At 26.9% G+C, this 23,090-nt stretch overlaps 2 protein-coding genes across 2 annotated transcripts in view; both read right to left on the reverse strand.

Annotated features, from left to right (window-relative positions):
* Positions 1-23,090, reverse strand: part of LOC142328315 (PI-PLC X domain-containing protein 1-like) — a 211,881-nt gene that overhangs the window by 80,935 nt on the left and 107,856 nt on the right. The gene's annotated exons all lie outside the window — the stretch shown is intronic.
* Positions 1-23,090, reverse strand: part of LOC142327811 (uncharacterized) — a 43,777-nt gene that overhangs the window by 6,094 nt on the left and 14,593 nt on the right. The window contains exons 6-7 of the mRNA XM_075371147.1: positions 21,089-21,414; positions 1,223-1,470 (exon numbers count right to left, since the gene is read on the reverse strand). Of these exons, the coding sequence (XP_075227262.1) occupies positions 1,223-1,470; positions 21,089-21,414 (574 nt within the window). The remainder of the gene's footprint in view (positions 1-1,222; positions 1,471-21,088; positions 21,415-23,090) is intronic.

Below are 23,090 nucleotides of genomic sequence, written 5' to 3' on the forward strand. Positions count from 1 at the left end.
CAGAATGAAATTTGCCATTTAAAACAGATTGAGTTAATCATTGTAGTAATTTACAAGTAATGTGTTATCATTCTCCGTATTATCCGTTATCGTACAAACAAGACATGATAATTTGAAAGCAATAAAAACCAAATAATAATTATAATGAAGCGCTTCAATACGTTTGCTTAAAACAAGTTCAATTTCGTGAGTATAATTAATTTCTATTGCGTAACATATGCACCTTAATTAAATACATTCTATTAAACATATACGATTATTTATTTTCTCTTGTCGATTATAAAATATTTGCCTGTAATATTTATAATATTAATATTTTAGTAATAAAATATTTTCGTTCGTAAAAATTTAATTAAAACAAATTGTTCTATATTAACTGATAAACGTTGTAAAATATTGTATTACTTAAATAACTGGGAAATACTGGTTTATGACTATGCTTCTTCCATTTCCCTCACTTTGGTTCATACGATACATTTCCAATTCTGCTTACTGACGTAAAGTAAAAATAAGTATAAGATAACAAATAATGTATATTCTGACTCCCGTAAAGGAAGACAACCGACTGGTAACTATCCCGGTCGCCACACCACCCCCTTCGTTCCTAGCCGATTCAAAGAATAATGAATGACGTCATACTAATTGTACTTTTATTATTATTATTATTACCACTACTACTTTTTGGCTTATGTTATTACATTTTTAGGAATTATTTCATTTCAAATGCCATAATAGTTCGATTTTCTTGACAAAGGTTATTTGTATAAATGGTAATGATATGACGTTGTTTATATCAGAAGGGGAGATCACAGTATTGCAATAAGAGCACAAGTATTAAATTCGATACACAGACGGAACGATTTTGAACTAACTCGAGTTAACTGTTGGTGATGAACGTGTATTCATGATCGAATGAAGTATCTTATTTGAAGATGTGTAACAATGAATTAAACTAACTGTTAGAAAATGTACATTTCTAACATCTAATGAAGAAAATTGAATTGCAGCATTATTAAGCAAAAGAACAAAAACAAAATGTACTCTTTTAGTATTTACTGTTTTAGTAATTAAATTATTTAGTAATTTAGTTATTAAAATTACTGTAAAGTAATTTTTTTTTAATATTAAAAGATTACAGAATTAATCAAGAATTAAACGATGTAACCAACTGCTTTTAAAGTAATAAGATTTTTAATAGTTTAATAAAAATTGGAGTACATACCTGGGTCATTGCAAGTCCATGTATTGGTTTTAAATTTCCAATTTTTTGGATTGAAGATTCTTTTAAATTTTTAATAGTATTAATTATACCTTTTTGATCTACAGTTTCATCCGGAACTTCAATATTCTCATCACTTACAGAATCATGCGTCCCTGGGATGAATAATTCGTTTATTGGACGATTAGAAATTATATTCCAGTAGTATGTCATCCAGTTAGGGAAAGTGCTTAATGTTGTCATAACGATAGCTGTAAGTAATCAATATTTATCTACTTTAATTAGCAATGAGTACTTAAAAGGAATATCATTGTAAAACTTAACCTACGAGTATAAATTTATAGATTTTCTGCATTATTTTCACCGATTATATATATGATTTTACACAAATTTTTAACTGTTAATGATAGTTGTGGAACTGGTTGCTTATTTTTTTTTACGACTAATGACTTAAAATAAGACGAGAAACTTAAAAGTGAGATGCCCAAAGTTTTGTTGTTTGAACAGTATTTATCAAATTGAACTAAAATTTTTGTATTACTTAATATAAAACGCCCTGCAAAAGAGAATAACTCAGATTATTTTCCAATTATTTTAAAAGTATCTATTATTAAAGAAAATATGTAAGGATTGGTATATATACCTTATTGTTATTATTTTGATTTGTATAATTATATACATTAAAAATTTGTATGTTTTAATCTATTATATTGTTTGTGTAATTGTAATTGATTTTTGTTTCAAATTTTTATTTACAATTGTCTACGTTTTTGTAGGAAATTTAATCATAGATATTCACATAAAAAGCAATCCCCATTGAGATTCATAAAAATTCACATGCGAACACAATATCAAACTTCTGAGGATAGAACCAGGAACGAATGTTAGTTTTGAAGAACTGTACAATCAGAAGTATAGTAGAAACAATAAATATAACAAGAAAAATAATAATGATAGCACATTGATGAAACATTTAGAAAAGAAAAAAAAATTAAGGTGAAATTGAAAACAGTAACAGAGAAAGGAAATGAAAGAATGCTTATAATTCAGCGAGTGTAATTACACTATAGAGCTAATAAAAAGTCTAGAACGTGTAGCAGCTTGTCTTCTTACATCCTCACCGTTGTCTAGAAGGTTTACGGTCTAGTGGTTAACACGGTTATTTAGCCAATGTTCTTGTATTTCTTTTTGACATATCGTAGACCAAAATATTCATGGATTAACTGTTCTTAACAAACCAAGGCGCTTCCGCTATACACCTCGCTAATTTGTTCCAAATCCATCAAATTCAACATTTGCCTTGCTTACCGTGCTCTATAATTGGACGCCATATGTCCATTATACGTATCAAACTTTTTCGGAATAAATGTAGCTTATTCGACAAAGATAACTCAACTCAGAATTCCTGCCCAAGATCACTAAATTTCCTTCAATTCATATTAAGTTGCTTTCTTTTTTCTTTATGAAAGTTTTACATAAAACGACGATCTAGATGAAGATCCAAGTATCTTAAATTTTGACTATGTGGGATTAAAATGCAATTAAGACAGACCCCGAGCAGTTTCCTCTCCTCATTGCGAATGAAATATGGTTTGATTAACTCTTATCTTACTTAATATGGAAGATATACATCCAGCAGCCAGGATGTACTGGATAATCAGCGTCCCTATGATCCCTGCGGGTAGGTGGCAGACCATCTGCTAATTTCTTTCTTTATTGGATAGTGGTGTGCACAATGTTCCTGCTTAGGTGGTGAAAGTATGCAGTATTTGTATTGATTGTTAAGGAGAATTATAAATTCAAAAAAATATACCCGATGAGGTATATGAATTTGTTGTAGAAATATTTTAAAAAATGTATCATTTTAAAAGATATACGTATATCCATTTTAATCACATTGTAATTTTTTATCACACAGTATTTTTCCAAACAACATTCGTATATTATTTTTTCCCGGTGAAACAGTAATAATAAGTTTCATCTTCGCTGAATGATTTTAATTAACTAATAAATAATTCACCTTTAATAGTTATTTTGTTTTTTATTAAATCCTATAATAATTTTCAATTAAATTCGTTACATTCAACTTCCGTGGTGTATGTTATCTGGAATATATTTTATTACCGTGCAAAGTGTGAATCAAAGTAAATTTTTTTTCGAATTTAGTATTTAATAAACTTAAATACTAATTATACTTTATGTGAACTTTATATAAATATAATTATATATACTATAATTAAATATACTTTATATAAGTATAATTATACTTTATGTGTATGTGTGTGTCATCAATTCTAAATATAATATAAAACAATCTAAACAAAAGACTTTCCTTAAAATTTATTATTTTTCATCAAGTATTTTTATAAAATAAATGTCTGTTAAGAAAGCTGATTACCGATACGTAATGAGATTAGAAAGGATTTCTTTAATAGATTTTTAACTAGGAAATTATATTATTCAAAAGGAAATATTTACAACATAACTATTATTAGTTGTATCTATTAACCTTGCATATATAAACAAGAAAATAAAATATGATAAGAAAAATAGTAAATGTCGCCCATCGCCCTGATATTATTTTTTTTTTAAATTCTCAACCTACTTTATTCTGTTCTAATACGTGACCGTATCAGTTCTTGTGCTCAGTACTCATGTTGAGATTGGAAATATTCTAGTCCTACTTAAATATTCTTCTTAGTAGTCATGAGCTTATCGTAATCTAGATATTAAAATAATTTATTTATTGAACAGTAGGGAAATATAGCCCCCAAAAAAATAAATATACTTTTATATATCAGAATTTCTAGCCAAACCAATTATAGAATACTAAACTTTGGAAATTACAGCTCTGCTTCAATTAACAAATCAAAGTCAAATAAAAAATTTAACAAATAAAACAAATTTTAATTAACAAATTTTACAAAGTCTGACAATATTATGAAGTTCCATAATTTCTCAGATATATGTGGGTTATTCCATATTACTCAAACCTTCATTAAAAATGGATAATGTATTAACTAACTAGCTTCTACTTAGGGGATGTTCCCATTAACTAAGTCGTATAACTAATAATAAAAAACCCTACTTACCAACAATTTTGTTATGCGTTCAAGGGCTTTCTGATTAGAATTCCATCATCAGGAACTTAATAATGTATATTATATTCTTAATAAAACTAAAACTTCGTTGTCATGTGTAAAGTTCTTTATGTAAAGCATATTAAATATAACAGTGGTCGTCATGTGTTTAAAAGTGTGTCGACTTAACGTCCTGACATGAATATCTCCACTTGTTATAGCGGCATAACGGTGGAGACATTCATAATGACAGGGCGTTAAGTCAACACAATTTTATTTCAAATAGATAAAATGCATAATTATTAGAAAAAAGTAACTATTGAAACTATTGTGATCGTAAATAAAAATATTTAAATCCTGTTTAAATAAAAAATAAAAATACAGAACTAACTTGATAAGTTTTTCACAACCTTACTTAATAACTATTGCATTAAAGTAATAATTAATTCATCTATTACAGAGCACTTCCCCATCATGATTAGAAATTTTTAAATTTCCGTGCAGGTATTTATGCTAATTGACTTCGTTTATTCATATGAATCGTCTCATAATTAAAATGTTAAAATAATATTGATTTTAACTTTTAATGATATTAAATTCATAATTATATTCCAACTTTTATAAACATGGCATGAATAATTTCTATGATTTGAGCTTTGTTTCTGTTGTTTTGATTAGTTTTAAAAACAAATCGCTTACATACACTGAAATTAAAGAATCATTGGCCGTATGGACGTATGTATTTTTATATATTTTCTACTTACATACATAGAACCATCCTATTATATATGGATCCTATATAAGCAACTAATAGAAACCAAAAGTTCAAAGACTAAAACTGATAACTGGATTTTTTATTAGAATGAAAAATTTATTCTTTACAGTGGTAGTAAAAATAATACTTAAAAAAAGGTTTAAAAATACCTTAAATTATTTAAATCCTTTTAATACCATTCATACCGGTTTTTCAAAATTATATTATTTTTAAAAGAACAGCCTTTCATAGTCCTTTGAAAGGACAGGAAGTATGCTTATAGACCTGCATGATAAGTAATTTGCTGGTTTATTAATAGTGTCCTGTAACACTTTCCATTTCGAGGAGAACTAACTGTGGACAACATTTTAGCAGTATAGGAATTTCTTGCGATACATCCAAAGTCATAACTGGTCTCAACGGGAAGCTTAGAGGAGGCGGGCTATCCAGAGTCATCTATTTAGGTGACCTTATAGGAAGGGATAGCACCGGCAACCTTTAAAAACTTCTCGTAGTTTTGTACAATATTCACCATCACCCAGCTAGACCCTTCAAAAAGTCTCTAAATGTTTGTTTTCCAACTTACTCAAACACTTTTTACGTTCGCGGGCAGATCTGATCACCACATAACGTTATTCTAGACCACCAGTGTGATTCAGTGGTGGCTATTTGTTTATCAATTAGGCACACAGAATTGTTAATGACATCAATGAATGCCTAGAAAGGAATGAATACTGTTTGGCAAACTTCCTAAACATTCAACAGGCATTGGACAAACTTGGGTCTCCTTTTCAAACTGAAATCAAGACCGTTTCAACCGGTCTATCTTGTGTTACGTAGTTACCTAGATGGGCGGCTTTCTCAAGTCAATTATAACCAGGAATTTTCTGTTTGAATAGAGAATTTATGAGGAGTTCTACAGGGTTCTGATTGGTCCGAATATTTATTTGATATACACTGCTAACCTTACCGGTACAGAATATATCACACTTGCGTCTTCGCAGATGACATAGATTTTTTGGTGGAATACGGTCTTTCCATTCATTCCTCAGACAAACTGCAAGCTGCACTCAACCTTATCAACAAATTTCAGTGTTGATGGAAGGTAAAAGTCAAGCCTGACGAATCGCGTCGCTTAACGTTTGCCATTGAGGAAGATAATTGCTTTTCGATTCAACTGAACAATACTCTCATCCCTGACCAGGAGATTGTACGGTACCTACAGTTATATCAAGATGGTCGATTGACCTGGAAGAATCACTTCAGAGAGAAGACACAACTGAATGCTAAACTTGCACGAATTTACTGGTACTTTGGTAGACGGTCTTATTTATCCTTGACAAATAAATTTATGTATAAGATTTTCCTGAAACCAGTATGGATATATGTTGCACAAGGTTGTGGACTACTTGTATTAGTAACGTTGAAATGATCCAATGGTTAAATGATAAAACATGGTACTCAGGATGGTGCAGCGAACTACATGGTTCGCTAGAAAGGGATGAAATGCTCGAGTAACTTGGTGCGCTAAATAATTTTCAGGGGAACCGAGAACCAGTAGGGACTACATATCATAGTTGAACAAGCATGGGAATGTCTGATTCTGAATTTCCTTGACAATGGTGAAGAAGTAAGACGATTGAGGAGGCTATGTTTGTTGGACTTTGCTGATTTTTTATGATTTGAATACGAGACCCGTGATTATACATTGGTCATTATGTTAACGATAGTTTAAACTTTTAGAATCTATTCTATTTTTATCTGATGTCATTTGATTTTAATTCTTGTGACAATTTTGTATTGGCTTTAATCTTTATTTTTACTTTATAATTATCTGATTTTATCATTTGTTGCCTGTTAAATTGGTTTTTATTAAATATTTGCTATGCTTGTGTCATGAGAAGTGATGCATATTATTAATATTGTATTTGTGGTGGAGTGTTTTTGTATGGCTTCCTAACACGTTGCTCATAGCCAAAAATTATACGTAAGATGGCATTCTTTTTAGTGACCGATTACAAAAAAAAATAAAGAAAGACAGAAAAAAATATTGTTTTTAAAAAGCAATCTATCCTGTCATTATAAAAACACGTACGTAAAAGTTTTGTCCAGAATTTTGGGAATAAGAATTAAAATTACTATTTATATATATTTGATATTTCTGATAGACTGTAGTTTTGTATTTTTATAAATAAATAACAGTTGAGATTTAGCATACCGTTAGTCAGCTCATGGGTCCCAGAAATGACAATACTGCCAATAATTTAAAAATATTCTTGATTTAATTATTTATAATTATAATTAATATAATCAAATTTATTGTAAAGCTCTTACAACGCAACAATTAAGTAATAGCCCAAATTATAGTTATATAACCAGTTACACACTATATGAAAGTTTAATATAGAAACTAAAATATTGCGTAACGTTTTTAATATAGTTAATCTATAACAATAATACATTCAATAAGGTTAATGACAAATGTTGTTTTACACGTTATATTTATTGAGATTTATACTTCTTGTAAAGTCTCTCACAATTTCTGATAAAATTTAAAAACATTCAGAGTTTCAGTTTAAGAGTTAGCTTTTTTCAATTTTCATATACATAGAATTGAAAGGACTATAACTGTTAAGCTCATTTAGATGATATTCAATAACTAGATGTACGTTTTAGTGAGATAGATATTTATATTTTAAGCTATTATATAACTAAAATAATGTATAAAATAAACGTATGACTTTTCAGATAATTTATAGATATATTCACAACGAAATCTGAAAAATAGAGGTACTAAGCATCTCAGTTATACTACGATAGGTATTATCTAACAATTGTTAAAAATTTAACTAAAATGATTTAATTAGGGAGACATACTGGAGGGTATTTTATCAAAATGTTGAACACATCGAGGTGGAAACTTATCACGTTATCAAGTAAAAGGTTTCTTATTTAAAATAGAATATTTCTTACGAAATGTATAACCAGCTATTTATTATATACTGTCAATAAATTTGATGTAACGAGTATAAAATTGACTGTAATTGTTATGATAATTGTTTTTTTAATGATTAAATGTTCGGTTTTGAATAAAATTTAAATATTGTACTTGTCTCATTCCAGATCAAGAAACATTTAGTCAGAAAACAATTTCCCATAGCTTTTTTGACAGTGGTAAATTTGACAGCTTCCTTCGTAACCTTCTAAATGACTTTAACATTTTTAAATGCCGAAAATGTCTAAATTCAGGAAATATTCTACTCTAAAATACATATTTACTCTGTTAACAACAGGGGTTTTTCTAAATAATATAATAGAGAAAGTAAATATATCTATTGTTACTTATATAAATACAACCATAAGAGAAACTGCGGCTAGGGTAAAAGAAAATAAATAAATAAATAATATCATAGAAGTAAAAATAATGAATATGAATTCACTAATATTCAAATAAGCGGTTATTTCACAGAAATGTATTAAAACACTGTCTTAATTCAGTAGGGAAAACACAATTGTTCTGCATCGACAAACAAGTTCACACTAAATGCTCATTAGTCATCATATAAAAGAAAGACAAAAAATAACATAAAAATACGTTATATCCAGCACACATATTTTCTACATTTTCTTTCAGCTAACTGCCAACAGAATGTTTATTCCTTTATAAAAATCCTTCTGTTATTTACATTTTTAGAGTATATACACATTTCTTAATTTTCAGATATAAGCTGCAATTCCTTTTTTTTAAATTTGATTATACGAATCTAGAAGGATGTATTTATTTTTTTTAAATTTATTTTACTAATAAAATGAAAAATTTTCATCGGTAGCATCGCAACAAAAGATTTCTCTCATGGATTATACGACCACCACTATTAATATCCAATAAATATCTGTCCATGTTCGATTATGAGATAACCAAATAAATAGAACTATCCGTATATATATTTATTATGACCCTCCAACCTTACCTAGGGCCAGCCTCCGATGCGCGAGTGGTAGCGTCTAAACCTTTCATCCACAGGTCCTGGATTTGAATCGCGGTCAGGAATGGCTTTCATGTTCGGTACAAATCATTCATCTCATCCTCTGAAGCACTGCCTAACAGGGTAGACCCGGAGGTTAGAAAAAAAAAAAGCTTAACCTATTCTCCCTAAACTTGACTAGTGAACGTAGGATAAGTTTGGTTAGAGATTAAATTTATACTTTTGATATTTATTTATTATATAAAATTTATATATATATATATATATATTTATTTATTTATTTGGTTATCTCATAATCGAACATGGACATATATTGATTGGATACTTATAATGGTGGTCGTACGACCCATGAGACCCCAAAAATATATAATGCAATAAAGTAAATATTCAATTCAATAAAAATAAAGTTTAATTACCTTCATTTCCTTGTCCATTTTGAAAGTTTTTTCTCCAGTAAACTGCTCTATATTTTAATGTAACTGGATTATAAAAATTGATGACTATGTTTTTCTCAAATTTTTTTTTAGTGGTATACCATCCAGTTTCTTTTTTTGCTTCAAACGAGTATATGAGATGCGTTGTAGAATTGTTTAAATCACTTTTGCCATCATACAGGCCAATCCAGTCACCTTCACGAAACGATTCTTTTTCTATTTCCCAGTGCACTTGTAAATATTTATCTTCTGGTGCAACTATTATTTCTAAATTCGGTTTCATACAAATATATGCTGCAGCAAAAATTATAAATTATATAAATAATAGTGTTTTTTTTTTTTAAATATACTTACATATAAACGGATTTAACAAATTACATATTATTGTAGAATAACGTTAAGAAAAAAGATTTTTCGCTATTCCTTTTTTTTAATCCCACTTCATTCAATTTCTTATTTGGAAAAAAATAAAAACGAATTTTAATATGACTGTATTTCTTCAATAAATAAAATTTAAACATTTTTTTAACAATATACTATGCAATTATTTCCTTAAACTCAATTTCACTTTTAATAAAATAATTTTCTCAACCTAACATTGTGTTTAAAAACTAATTGGAGTGACTAAAAAACAAACACTTAAACATTCATATGTGAATTGAAACATAAATTTTTTGAATGTAAAATGCAAATTTTGATATTTATTTATCATTACTGATGTTATTACTTGCCTAGTGTACAATAAATAGTTATATTATAGAAAGAGACGAAGAGAGAAAGAAAAGGAAAATAAATATTATTTTCCCTTATGTCTACAAAATTTTTTAATTATATTTTAAATTGATGTAAATAAAAAAAAAATAAAATAAAAAATTACCTTCAGTTTTACGTGCAATGTTAAGTAATAGAAGATAAAGTAGAACGAAACTTATTTGAGACATCTTGAAAAGGTTTAAAATTTCAAGAAATTTTGTGTTGTATTTTATACTTTCCAATCGCGCCCAAATTTATGCTAATAATTATGCACTATAATATTTTAATTAATACCCCACAAATATTTCCTTTTTGTTGTAATTTACTAATTAAGTTTTTTTTCTCGTTAATATGGTGTGTAACTGTGTGTGTACGCAGCTTGCTAATTCATGCTTACTATTATTCTTTATCTAATAAAACGAAAATTTCCGAAATTATTTAGTGTTTTACTTAATAAAAAAAAAGTTTTCGATAATTCTTTTCATAAAAAGATTGACTTCATTTTCAAAAGTGCAGTAAATTTATACTTTATAGAACCGAATAAAAATTAATAGTCTAATAATGAGAATCATTCCACAATGAATAGTAAAAAAATTTGTGTTCAAACATTTGTATCAAATCTGTGTTGTATTATGTAAATACGTCAGTCAAAAAGTGAATGAAAGTGATTAAGGTATGTATCTAAATATAATGTAGAGAGATAGATAGTATATATTGTAGATTTTAATTTTGTATGATATTAATATTGTATATTCGGTTATAAAAAAGATTTTGTTTTCTCTTCTACAACTATTATATTTAAAGTAGAATGTGTTTTCGTATTTGTTTATTTATTTAATATAGTAAGATCATCATAAAAACACTTGAGTTAGTATATAATGTTATTCATTTCTGGTCGATTGTTTCTTTAATTAATTTCATAATGTAAGTCACTAAAATATTTTAGTGTAATTATAGTTTGTAATTTAAGAATATTAAATAGAGCTAGTAAAAGAGACTTAAAGGCAAGGTTCTCCTTTATATTATTTCTAAAAATCTTTTCTATAAAATTAAACAAAACTAAATTTCTGATTTAGGTTTTCGACTTTATTGAAAAAAGAATTAATGTACATCTGAAAATAGAACGATAAGTTATATGATATAAAAATCAGCCTTTTTAACTTGTGTATTTTATACATATATATATTTGATCTATGTGTACGAAACATAATTAAAATGTATTACGATGCTAATTTTAGACATTTTATCCAGACATTTAAAATTATTTCATAATTTACTCATCTGATTTCTTACCTTACTTAAATATATATATATATATATATATATATATATATATATATATGTGCATATATATTAAAATTCTGATTCATGTAATTAACAGAATTGTGCCATGCAATTTAATGCCACGTATGATCATAAGTTATTTGATACATTTCATAATAGATTATAAATATTATTTAGGTACTAGGAAATTTGTTGCATCTTAATTGTTTTTTATTCCTAATCAAAACCACATGTTTTTTTATTTAATTCCTAACTGTAAAATGGAAGAAAAACACGTGCTTTTAATACAATAATTTTGTATGTGAAATCGATATCAACTGTGTAATATAATTCAATATGCTATTAGGTAGACACGGAACTTTTCATTATTAACATAGCTACTAGTAATAATTATGAATCTCTGTAATCGTTTTTCAGTTAGATAAGAATCAAATGTAAAAACTTTGCCACTCTTCTTTTTTACTATAAGAGCATTAATTGCATATGATGCCGATTAAAGAAGGCATAGAGAGGTCTGAACACCTCAATTAGAGGTGAATATGTTAAAGTCTTAGAATATGTCAAATGAGACCCTAATGTAAAAATAAAGTAGCCAGAGTAAATACTACACGTTTCAAATACGACTATTTTTAGAATATTTGAAGAAAGATTTACACACAATCTCTTTCTATACAACGTATGTCTGCATACCTGATTTTCTAGTACATTTTCATTTTTAGCTTTGATTTTTCCAGCAAACATTAAACCCTTATTTTATAACATAATTAACATTCACTGATTAGGCTTTTTTTTTTTTAAATAAACGGCATAATTTAATTCCCAGAACATAAGTGAGTAATTGTAAATTCTCATGATATAAAATGGTATACCATGTTAGTTTTTAACAGTCTGTTTCACATTAGTTAAAACATTTAATTGATTAAACAATTAGATTAATGCAACTAAAAGTCAAACAGTATCTATTTTAAGAATCCAGATTGTCGCTTACTTAAATATGTTTTCAGAGTTCATAGTTACTAGCATTCATTATTATGTTAGGCGTGTTTAGTCTATAACTTGGTTTTTGAAATATTTTAAATATTTTTCATGTAAATAGTTAACATTATAGTTCCATAAAAAAATTACTTTTAGAATTTATATTTTCTGAATTTTTGGGGACAAGAGGTTTTAATAAATATTCGAACACGATTAAAATTACTGCTTGGTCCTAAATTTATATGGCGTCTTCTAAATGAAATATTCTAACATTTTTTTGTCTGCTGAGGGATACAGGGGATTTTGTAGGCTTATGTTGGTGGTAGGTGAACAGATGGAAATATTTTAGCGAAAAAGAATTTTAATATTATTTGTTAACTGACTTTTCTTAGTTATTTCCGGTAAAAAAGTTCAAAAATCACAATATTCTAATTTTTGCTAATAGAAAGGATGCGACAGGATTCTGGACACCTGGAGATTCTATGATACAACGGCAACGGCTGTTTATAGTTGGACCTCTAAAACGCTAAATTATATTTAAAACGATAAAAATTAAAAATAACAGCTGATTTTTAGTTTCCTGGGGAACAAAAAGCATTATTAACTACTTGGAAATCATTAAATATTACATTATATCAATTTTGGTAAAAGAAGGTATTGCACATGGAATTCTATACCGAAATTTGAATTCTTACAAACCTTTCGATGGACGAGGTGATGTAACTACTATTATAAGATATGACATCTGAAAATAAATAGGCTTTTAAATAAATATTATTTTTCTACCTCAGACTAACAAACAGATTTTTTGTTTAAAAAATGATGAATAAGTAACAAATATTCTATTTAAATTGAATATCACCTAGCGTAAACGATATTTTTAATTCTGTTACCTTATAATTTTCAGTAATTGAAGTCAATCATAGATGTAGGTATTATTGACGTACTTCCTGTTCATTATTTTTATATAATTCATTAAATACATTTCTAGGTCACGAATTCTGGGTTTGCTTAAGTGCATTTAGTTTGAGACCATAGTTTACCAAGATTTTTTTCTTCAGTGTGTCTTTAGAATTATACAAAATTATTTTACCACCATTTTCATTTTCTAATAAATCTTGCAGTTGACTCTACCACGATGGCGAATGCATCCACCAATTTTTACCGTTTTGATAAAATTTGTTTTTCTTTTTTTATTCTATAAATTTTAAATTATCTTCTTCAGTTGTTATACCTACTTATAAATCTTATAAATAAATAATTTTATGTATAATTGTGAAAGTTTGTGGAGAGTTTTGTCTCTTGGTTTGCCATGGCAGCACGCACGAACCAACCGACTGACTAATTTCAATTTTTAAGTATACAAGTATTATAAATGGGAAGGTTTAATGCCATAAATCAGAGCCCTAGCCTCGTTGGTGGTGAAGTTATGAATCTTTTCTCGTCAACAGTCTGTGTATTTTATTTACTATAGTTACTATTATTCTGTGTTTTGTAATTTGGTTTCATTTCCAGGTATTTATAAAGTCTGAATACATTGATTGTTATTTATTAGTACTATTCTCACAATCAAGAAGATAAGAAATACCGCTGTGAACCACAAGGCTCCGCCCCCTATCTAGTCTTTTTATCATATTTCAATATATTTTTATTGAAAATAATTCAATTTATTTCTCTTTGAGTAAGATAAATAAATTTTTATTTTAAAATTAAGTTAATTAATTATTTAAAGATATCACATAAGGTTTCTTGTTTTTCTTTTTATTTGCAACGTGTTATATATTGTTCAAATTACTTAAACTTACACTGAAAATATTGACACGAATTCGTTTCAATGATACTAATTCTGAATAATCTCAATCGTATATGAATTCAAAGTTTACATTCATTTCTACTTTTGTATTTCACTACCAAGCATAAAGTTTAAGACTTGTTAGAAGAATATAAAATCCCAAATATTCTACACAGTTTGTGACTGTAAACAGAATTAATCAATTGAAAATGATTTATCAATGCACAAACATCCAGACATTTTCCAACGAACACAAGATGAAAGCCTCATCTAAGTCAAACAATTTTAAAATGTAACTCAACACACCTTTATTAGATAAAAGAGCTAGTTAACATTTATTTTAACTATTCATAATCTTAATTTTCATTATATATCAGTGTTTATACTAATACAAAAAAAAAATTATCAAATACATCATTTTTAGAAATTCATAATTCATTTCTATTTTATACTGACTTAATATTTTTTTAAAATTTTTATTTATTTTTTTTTTTTGTAGGGATGATTTTTCTGTTGTTTTCTTGATATATAAAACAAATATTTACCTCATATTATTAGACATAAAAGTTGTATGGCTTGGAAACAAATACAGTTTTAATGTTTCTACACATAAAAATTATTCAACAAAGTATTGTATTGTAGTCTGTTTCTTAATAGAATATATATAAAAATGATTTCAGATTCATATAAAAAATTTGAATTCTCCAAACATTTGCTTTGTCAGAATTGTTATATCATAGAGGAAAATTAAACAGAAAATCCTGCAAGAAACAAAATTAATTTTAAACGTAAAATATAATGATAACAAAAATTCCAATTTTTAAGATAATTTTATTCAAGAAAGCTCATTTTAAAATATAATTTAAAATCAAAATAAACATTCACGCTCAAAGCCTGTTGTTAAACGTCCCGGGTATTTTAATTATTTTAAAAAAATATTATTATTATTATTATTATTATTATTATTATACAATAGTGAAAGGTTAAATTTACATTTACCCTAGTATTTTATTAAACCTGATAAAATTTTATTCTAAAAAAACAAATTAAATTTCTTTAACATTAATTTTCATAAATGTTTAATGATACTGTTGTGAAGTGTTTAGGAGAACACTACGTATACATTAATTAAACAACTACCTTTAACTTGTGTGTTTCTTAACAATTTCTGATAGTAGTTTTACATATTAAGGTAATTTATCTGCTTTTTTTGTTTATTTTTATCTACCTATTTAGCTGAAAATATTTAAAAGACATATCTACATCTTACATATTTACATATATATGTTACATTTACATATGTACATCTTATATATATATATATATATATATATATATAAAATACGACTACATAAATAATGATTTGATGTATTGGATCTACTAGATAAGCTAGGCTGTAATGTAATTTCTGGTTGTAGTTTAAAATTTTTTTTAACTTGATTTTAGTTATAACCATTTCCTTAATAAATTACATGTTCTAACATGCATAGTTATAACACAGAAATAAAATTGCTTTACTATTTACATTCATAATATTATTATACCTGGCTATTATTATCCTTATTAGCATCCTGGCTTGTATTATAATACAATTACCGTGCTCTTATAAAATTTGCTTCTATTCTCGAAAACGTTAAAAATAAAACTATACCCGTCAAAAGAACGGAAATTTATCTACTGCTTTGTAAAAATAATAAATACTAGTTGAAATATGTTGGGTGAAATACGTTGGGTAAGAAGCAGTTTAACTGAAATAAAGAAGCGATTGCCTGATATAGAAGACTAGAATAATTAGCTGACATCATGTATTGTCTGCAAACTTCTCATAAAATTAGATTATTAGAAAAATAATTTACAAAACTTACTTTTTAAAATAGATTTAGAGTTAGAAATCTTCGTTTATCAAAAGTTACGAAAATACTTCGTTGAATAACTCTATCAATATGTTGAATTTTTATTTAATAAAAAATATTTTTGTAAATCTTTTCAATCATAAAATTAAACGGTTATACCTTACCTTAATTTCGTTAATGGCTGAGGCTATCTTTTTGATTGGTTAAGGTTCCCGTTATAATTATATTTCCAAAGATACATTTTTATCTTAAGCAAATTTAATAAGAGATACGTATTAAACTGTGGTATGTAATCTCACTTGTAAATTTCAATGGTTTAGCTTTTATGTAGAAAAATTCAACGCTTTGTATTGGAAATGTCCAAAACAATAACAGTTATTGCTGTATCTTTTTACTCTAATTCAAAAACCACTTACTAATATTTTTAATTTCTTGTACGATATATAGGAAGTATCATGATCGCGAAAAACTTCAGTTTTCTGGTTTCATTGGAAATATTAATTTTGACAAGTTCGGCGTGAAATCTGTACATACGTACGTATGTTCGTATGTATCTCATGTAACTAAAAAACGATTAGGCCTAGGATGTTCAAATTTTAGATTTAGGACTGATGTAACATCTAGTTGTGCACCTCTTCTTTTGACTGCAATCGACTGGACCAAAAGTGTCCAAAAAATTAAAAAAATTACTGAAGATTTAAAAAAATCTTATAATTAGAAAAATTATTAGATTTTTTAAGATTTAAAAAACCTTAATTAAAATTTTAATAAAATGTTTTAGAGCGTCACACACACACACACACATACACATATATATATATATATATATATATATATATATATATATATATATATATATACATTTATTTATTTTTATAGAATCAGCCACATCTTATCGTAAACAACACTAACTACCAAAGCATTAATTATCCATCTCGTTATGGAAAAATAATTACAAAACTTCTTAAATGTCTGATACGATCTTTTTACATGAAAATCACGAGAGATGTATTCTAACAATTAATAGTCCAGTGGCAAACGTAACATTGTTGTTCAATTTATATTAACTAATTTATATTTAGAATTACTAATTTGTTAAACGACTGTTATTTATTTATTAATATCATTTTACTTGAAGTACCTATTGACGTACACCCATTACATATCTACTGTTCAACCAGTAAAAGAAATTTTCAACCTGAAATCTCAATTGTTACTGAGATTTCGATTGCGACTAAAGTAATTATTATCAGTACTTATTTCGCTTGAATCATGAATCAATTGACCCTTTACAACAATAAAAGGATCTAATTGTTGTCAATTATTAACATAATATATTTAAAATAATTTCACTTTTGTAATATTTAAGATTTATATGCATATATACTTATTTATTACCTTATGTTAATTATTTATTGTAATTTTTGCATTTTTTTTTTTTTAAAGTTGTCCATTAACAATTACAGTCATTAGCGACTAAAGTAACGCTATCATGTAGTGTTACATTAAACAAAAAAAAAAAAAAAACAATAACGGAACAGGAAATTTTTCTAACGCTGGGGAGTGCAAGACCAGAATGTTTATTCCTTAAATACTTTAATATTACATATATTTTACGTATTTCATTTATCTAAAAAAAATTACAGATTTTCTACAAAGATCTTTCCACATCTTGAAAGTGAATGTGTTTATGTGTATTAATTCTTGAAGTGATTTATAATTTTGTATTATTTAAATTATTTAGAATAAGTGAGAAAGACCCATTTAATAATCATTTAATGATGGATGAGAAAGTTTAAAGTAACCTTTTTTAATATTGAAATTAATAAAATTAAAAATATGATCATAGTTAAACATTTTTGTAGAATTTTAACTAAAATCTTACTTTTCCAATACTCTGGATCAAGAATATTTAAATGATTATTTTTTTATAAGTAGTTTTGAATACACCATTTTTATTTTGAAATTATACTAAAATTTTGTTTGCCATTACACACATATCTCACACTTTATAGAGTAGTTAAAAATAAAAATACCGTATAATTTAGAAATATAGCATGGTAATGTTTAGATTAAATCATTCTGTCATTTAATGGAACTTAAAATCCACGTCCTTTCCTAACGGGATCTTGAAAACCAACTTTATGTATACAAGTTTATTTATGTAACTTAAAAAATCCTACTATAAAAAAATCCTAGAATAATTTCTTATAAAACATTTTAATTAAAATTAGAAATGCAAAAATAACCTATGTTTTTCTATTTCAAATAAAACTAGTATGGTCTATTGGAAAAAAGTGAACTAACTTTTTTTTGAAATACTGTTTAAAAACACATCAAGAAGACATATTTTGAGCTATTAATACAAAAAAAGTTGATTTTAAGATATATAAAATAAAAGAGTTATAAAAATAATACAACTTTCAAATAAAATACAAAAACTTTCAAGTCGAATAATTAAATGAGTAAAACATATCTAAAAAAAAAAATTAATTTTAATTGTGGAACAATTTACAACTTCTAGTTATGTAACAAGTTATTAAAAACTTTCCCAACCAGATATCGGTTTATTTAGATAAAACAATTAAAATATCATTAAAAGGCGATGGGTTGGAATTGGTCGGTTAATAGATTCTTATATTTTACCGGGATGTATTACCTCACAGACCTGTGATAAGGGTTAAAAACTTTTCTATTCTTAAAGATTCCTTATTTATAAAAGAATTATACCAACTATTGAAATCGATTGGTAGGAGTTATTTATTAAAAGTAATTATAAAAGATAAACTTTATTGATGAATGTGGTTTTGTGATTTTTTTTTTCAATTTTAATTGGTTTGTTGTCATGTTGTTTTTTATAAGATAAATAATTACAACAATGTGTAAATATTTATTAAGTATATTTCTCTAAAAAATACATACGCTACCTATTTTTTTTATATTTAATATTGCGAAGACTCTTTTGTTATAGACAAACTACAATATTAACTGTCTTACTGAATATATCTCAGGAGTAACGTTAAGCAGAGGTGAATTCAAACTCGTATATATATAAATAAGAACATTTCGTGATTGATTCATTATCAACAACCAAAAAACTACTGTTTTTTGACAAGATAAATTGAAGAAAATTTATATATACGTTCTTCTAACTGTGAAAGTGCACACTAAGAAAGGATTTATTGGATGTCCAAGTTTAAAAGATTGAAATGGAGTAAAAGTAAAATTTATTATTTTTTTTAATCAATCTGTAACAAATGAAAATATCAATTTGGTTTCCATAATCTTCATGTGAAGAACTAAAAACAAAATTATACATTTTTTTGAATTCAGGTTTTTAAAGGATTAAAATCGATTTTAGAATTTGTTATTGAAATCAGACTACTTTCTGAATTTCTCGCTGACAAAAGAAGGTGACAAAAGAATGTTCACCTAATTTCTGGTGACTGTAAATTTCATGTAAATATCTAAAACAGATTTCTATATTTTTTGAATTTTGACCTTGAAAAGGGTTAAAAAAGATACAACTTTAGGACAGTGATTGCATATATTCCTCATTTTCGACTATATTAAATGATATATTCACTGGATAAGGGCTTGAAAATATTTTTCAAATAGACACCTATTTTCAGGGTAATGTGATATACGGCGGGGCAACTTAAGCAACGCAGCTACTGCCAATGTTACTGTATGCGCGACACGACTGGCTGCACCTTCACCCGTTAATTCTCTAAAAAATATAAAATAAAAAAACTGAGCGCAACGGAAAAACAAAAGTAACCATACGGCATTGGTGAAGCCACAACGAGGATGTATATATATATATATATATATAAATAACATATAAGACTTTTTTATCCTATAATCTATGATTTTAGGACCAGGGGAATAGAAAACATTTTAGAAATACCAAAAACCGGAAGGACCATTATTTTACGTGTAGTAATAATTTCATTTACTTTATAAGAACCTAAAAAGTTGAATTAGAATGTAATTAATTTTTCAAACGGGTTTAACATTTTTAATTAAATTAGAACTAATCAATTAATTATCATAAGGTAAATAAATATACAGACTGTCAATGCTTACATTACATACAATGCATACTTGAAATGCATGTGCATCTATGCCCATGCATTTCAAAATGTTGAAATGAATTGAATTTAAGACACAATATAATATGTAATATTTCAATGTGTTTTGGCGTTAAGACTATCTGAAAGTAATTTGTCTCTTAAGCAGCTGAAAAATGATAATTTGTTTCACATACCCAATTATGCGTTTAGTTTTTTTTTCAAAGAAAAAAAACTAATTTTTTTCTTTAACATAAAATGTATTTTTTTTTGTAAAAGCTTTTACGACCAAATTTTTTTAATTATAAAATTAACCATTTCTAGATGTATAATAAATATATTTAAGCCACCAGTAAATTAAATTTTTGGTATATAATTTAGTAAAGATTATGATTTTTCTTAAAAATGTTTCAATTTAAAATTAATTGAAATAATTAATTTCAAATATAACGGAAACGTTTAGTCTAAAAACTAGGCCAACAGTTTTTAAAAGTGTTTAATAATTATTTTTCTGAATTATTTTTTCTCTTCAGTTCACTGTATTATTTACAATATTTAGTTTAAAAGCGTTTATATCTATCTCTTAAATCTGTGTGTTTGGTAATATTACTTTCCTTTCTTTCATTTGATACCGTTTATTTCAAAGATGTGTAAATAGAAATAAACGAAAAGTGCAGGAGGTGTTTGTTGAGTAATTTTACTAAAATATTTTACTACAAAAATAGTGGTAATAATGTTTTAATAAAGAAATAAACAGTGGCTAAAAGTATTAGATTGTATTCAATAAATAATTTATTTTTTTAATACCTAATTCATGATATTTCTTTAAAAGTAATGAGTTACAACTACGAAAAACTTGCTTTTATTATAAAATATGTACAATTTATTCATTAATATTTTTTTGGTAGTATGTATCATCGTATGAATTATGTGGATCGCATATTCGATTATTTGTATTTCCCTTTGAATATAATTGAGACGTTCTTACATTCCATATAAGTGCTTGCCTTACAGTTCCCATGCCCATAAAATAATCCGTAGCTAATATGTTTGTTTTTACACCGAAATCTTCTCTCATAAATAAATGATAAATAGTTTCAGCAATTTTTTGGGCAGCATTATCCATTCCAGTTATAAGTCTTCTCGCAACAGATTTCGTTTTTCTTTGAGTTGTTAATTCTGCCATTACAGCATGGGCAATACTTTTTGGCCTGCAGAAGTATAAGAATTTTTAAATTTACATTATAATAGTTCAAATTAATAAAGTACAAATACATATTTACAACAACAATTAGGGAAGACAATATTAATTTGTTAAATAAAGAAATACTACAATTAAAAAAAGCTGACCACATAGTTGTAGAATTTTTCCGTCACGCGCCTTTTTTCTAATGCACGGCTTATACATACAACTTAAAAATATTTATCAATTTATTTAAATATATTTTTTTGTTTATTTAATTGAATGATTCTAAACTAAAGCGCGCGCGCACACGGGATTTCATTTGTGCGGGTGTGGCAGTACTACCAGCCACTTCAAATACTTTTTTACACTTTAAATATTAGTCATTATTTAATTGTACCGGTCACCTGTTACGTCACAGCATAGCGGACGACTACAGAAGCTTTACATCAGTGCTACACTAGCGCGCCATGTGGTGAGAAGAGGTACTAATGACACAATACATCCAATTAACCGCTAGTTTATTTAGAGTATATTTTGGGGATGGGGGTGTGATTTTGAAAATTTTTTTGGGGGAAATAATATTTATTTGTTACCAATGTGTCTAAGAAAAATTAAACCTTAATTAGGTGAAATCTCGAGTTTCTGAGGGTGACCTTTCTCTCCAGCCTCACGGTCTTGATCTTTTTTGTTAAAAATTTATTGACGTCAATCTCTCATGTATAAAAGTAATCTGTGCAAGTTTGGTAAAAATCGGTCGAGTAGTTCTAGAAATATAAGTTGATTTAGGGTGCGACACCTAACAATGAATACACACACGTACAGACGAGCATCCGCAAAATTTTCATCAAATTTTTTGGGTTACTTTTGGGTCAAAACTCTGTTGCGTTTGGAGGAATCAAGGAAAAGTAAACAACTCTTGGAAAGATTGCTAAAGCCAAAAACGCAACCAGTGTGGCTCACTGAGGTGCTCCAAGACATCAAAGAAGCAGGCATTGCACTGCAAGATCTCAGAACAAGATCTGGAAATTATAACAACTTGCCTGGTGTTAAATTTGCAGAAAAGCATAAGAAGAAAATGGGGACGGTTTGGACAGAGGAACGGAAAAGGGATTTTTCCAGGAAAAAGATTGGAAGATAAGAAAGACTAAACATAAATGACTAATTGGTCCTTCCGGGCCGTAACGAAAAAAAATAAATAAAAAACAAAACTATTTCTATAACACTTTTCACATCATCAGCCGGTAATAACCCTCGTGACTATTGAATCGACATCCAAAGAATTAATGGAACTAAACTTATCAAAATATCTTTGATGAACTTTGTTTAATATGACAACGAATACTACAATAGTTTAAAAATATATAATATACTGTATAAAATAAATATTATTTAATTTAATAAGGGTTATTTATTCAAATTTTATTAACGATAATTAATGTCATCTATCGATCGTTTGACTCAGTTCAAATTTGTTTGAATGCGTAAAAATTTTTTTTCATTTACGCCAAAGAAGTATAACTTCTTACGTGCGTACATATGTACGCAGGAGTTTTTTTTTTTGCTGTGCTAGTTTTAATAAACAACATACTGGACCAGATTAAAAGCAATCAACACATTTAACCTTCCGTTAAGACCGTTCTGGTATATTAGGTACTCATATATTTTATTATATCCTATTCCATTCTCATAAAACCTTTTGTT

This window comes from Lycorma delicatula, chromosome 7, assembly GCF_047948215.1.
Source record: "Lycorma delicatula isolate Av1 chromosome 7, ASM4794821v1, whole genome shotgun sequence".
Taxonomy (NCBI): Eukaryota; Metazoa; Arthropoda; class Insecta; order Hemiptera; family Fulgoridae; genus Lycorma; species Lycorma delicatula.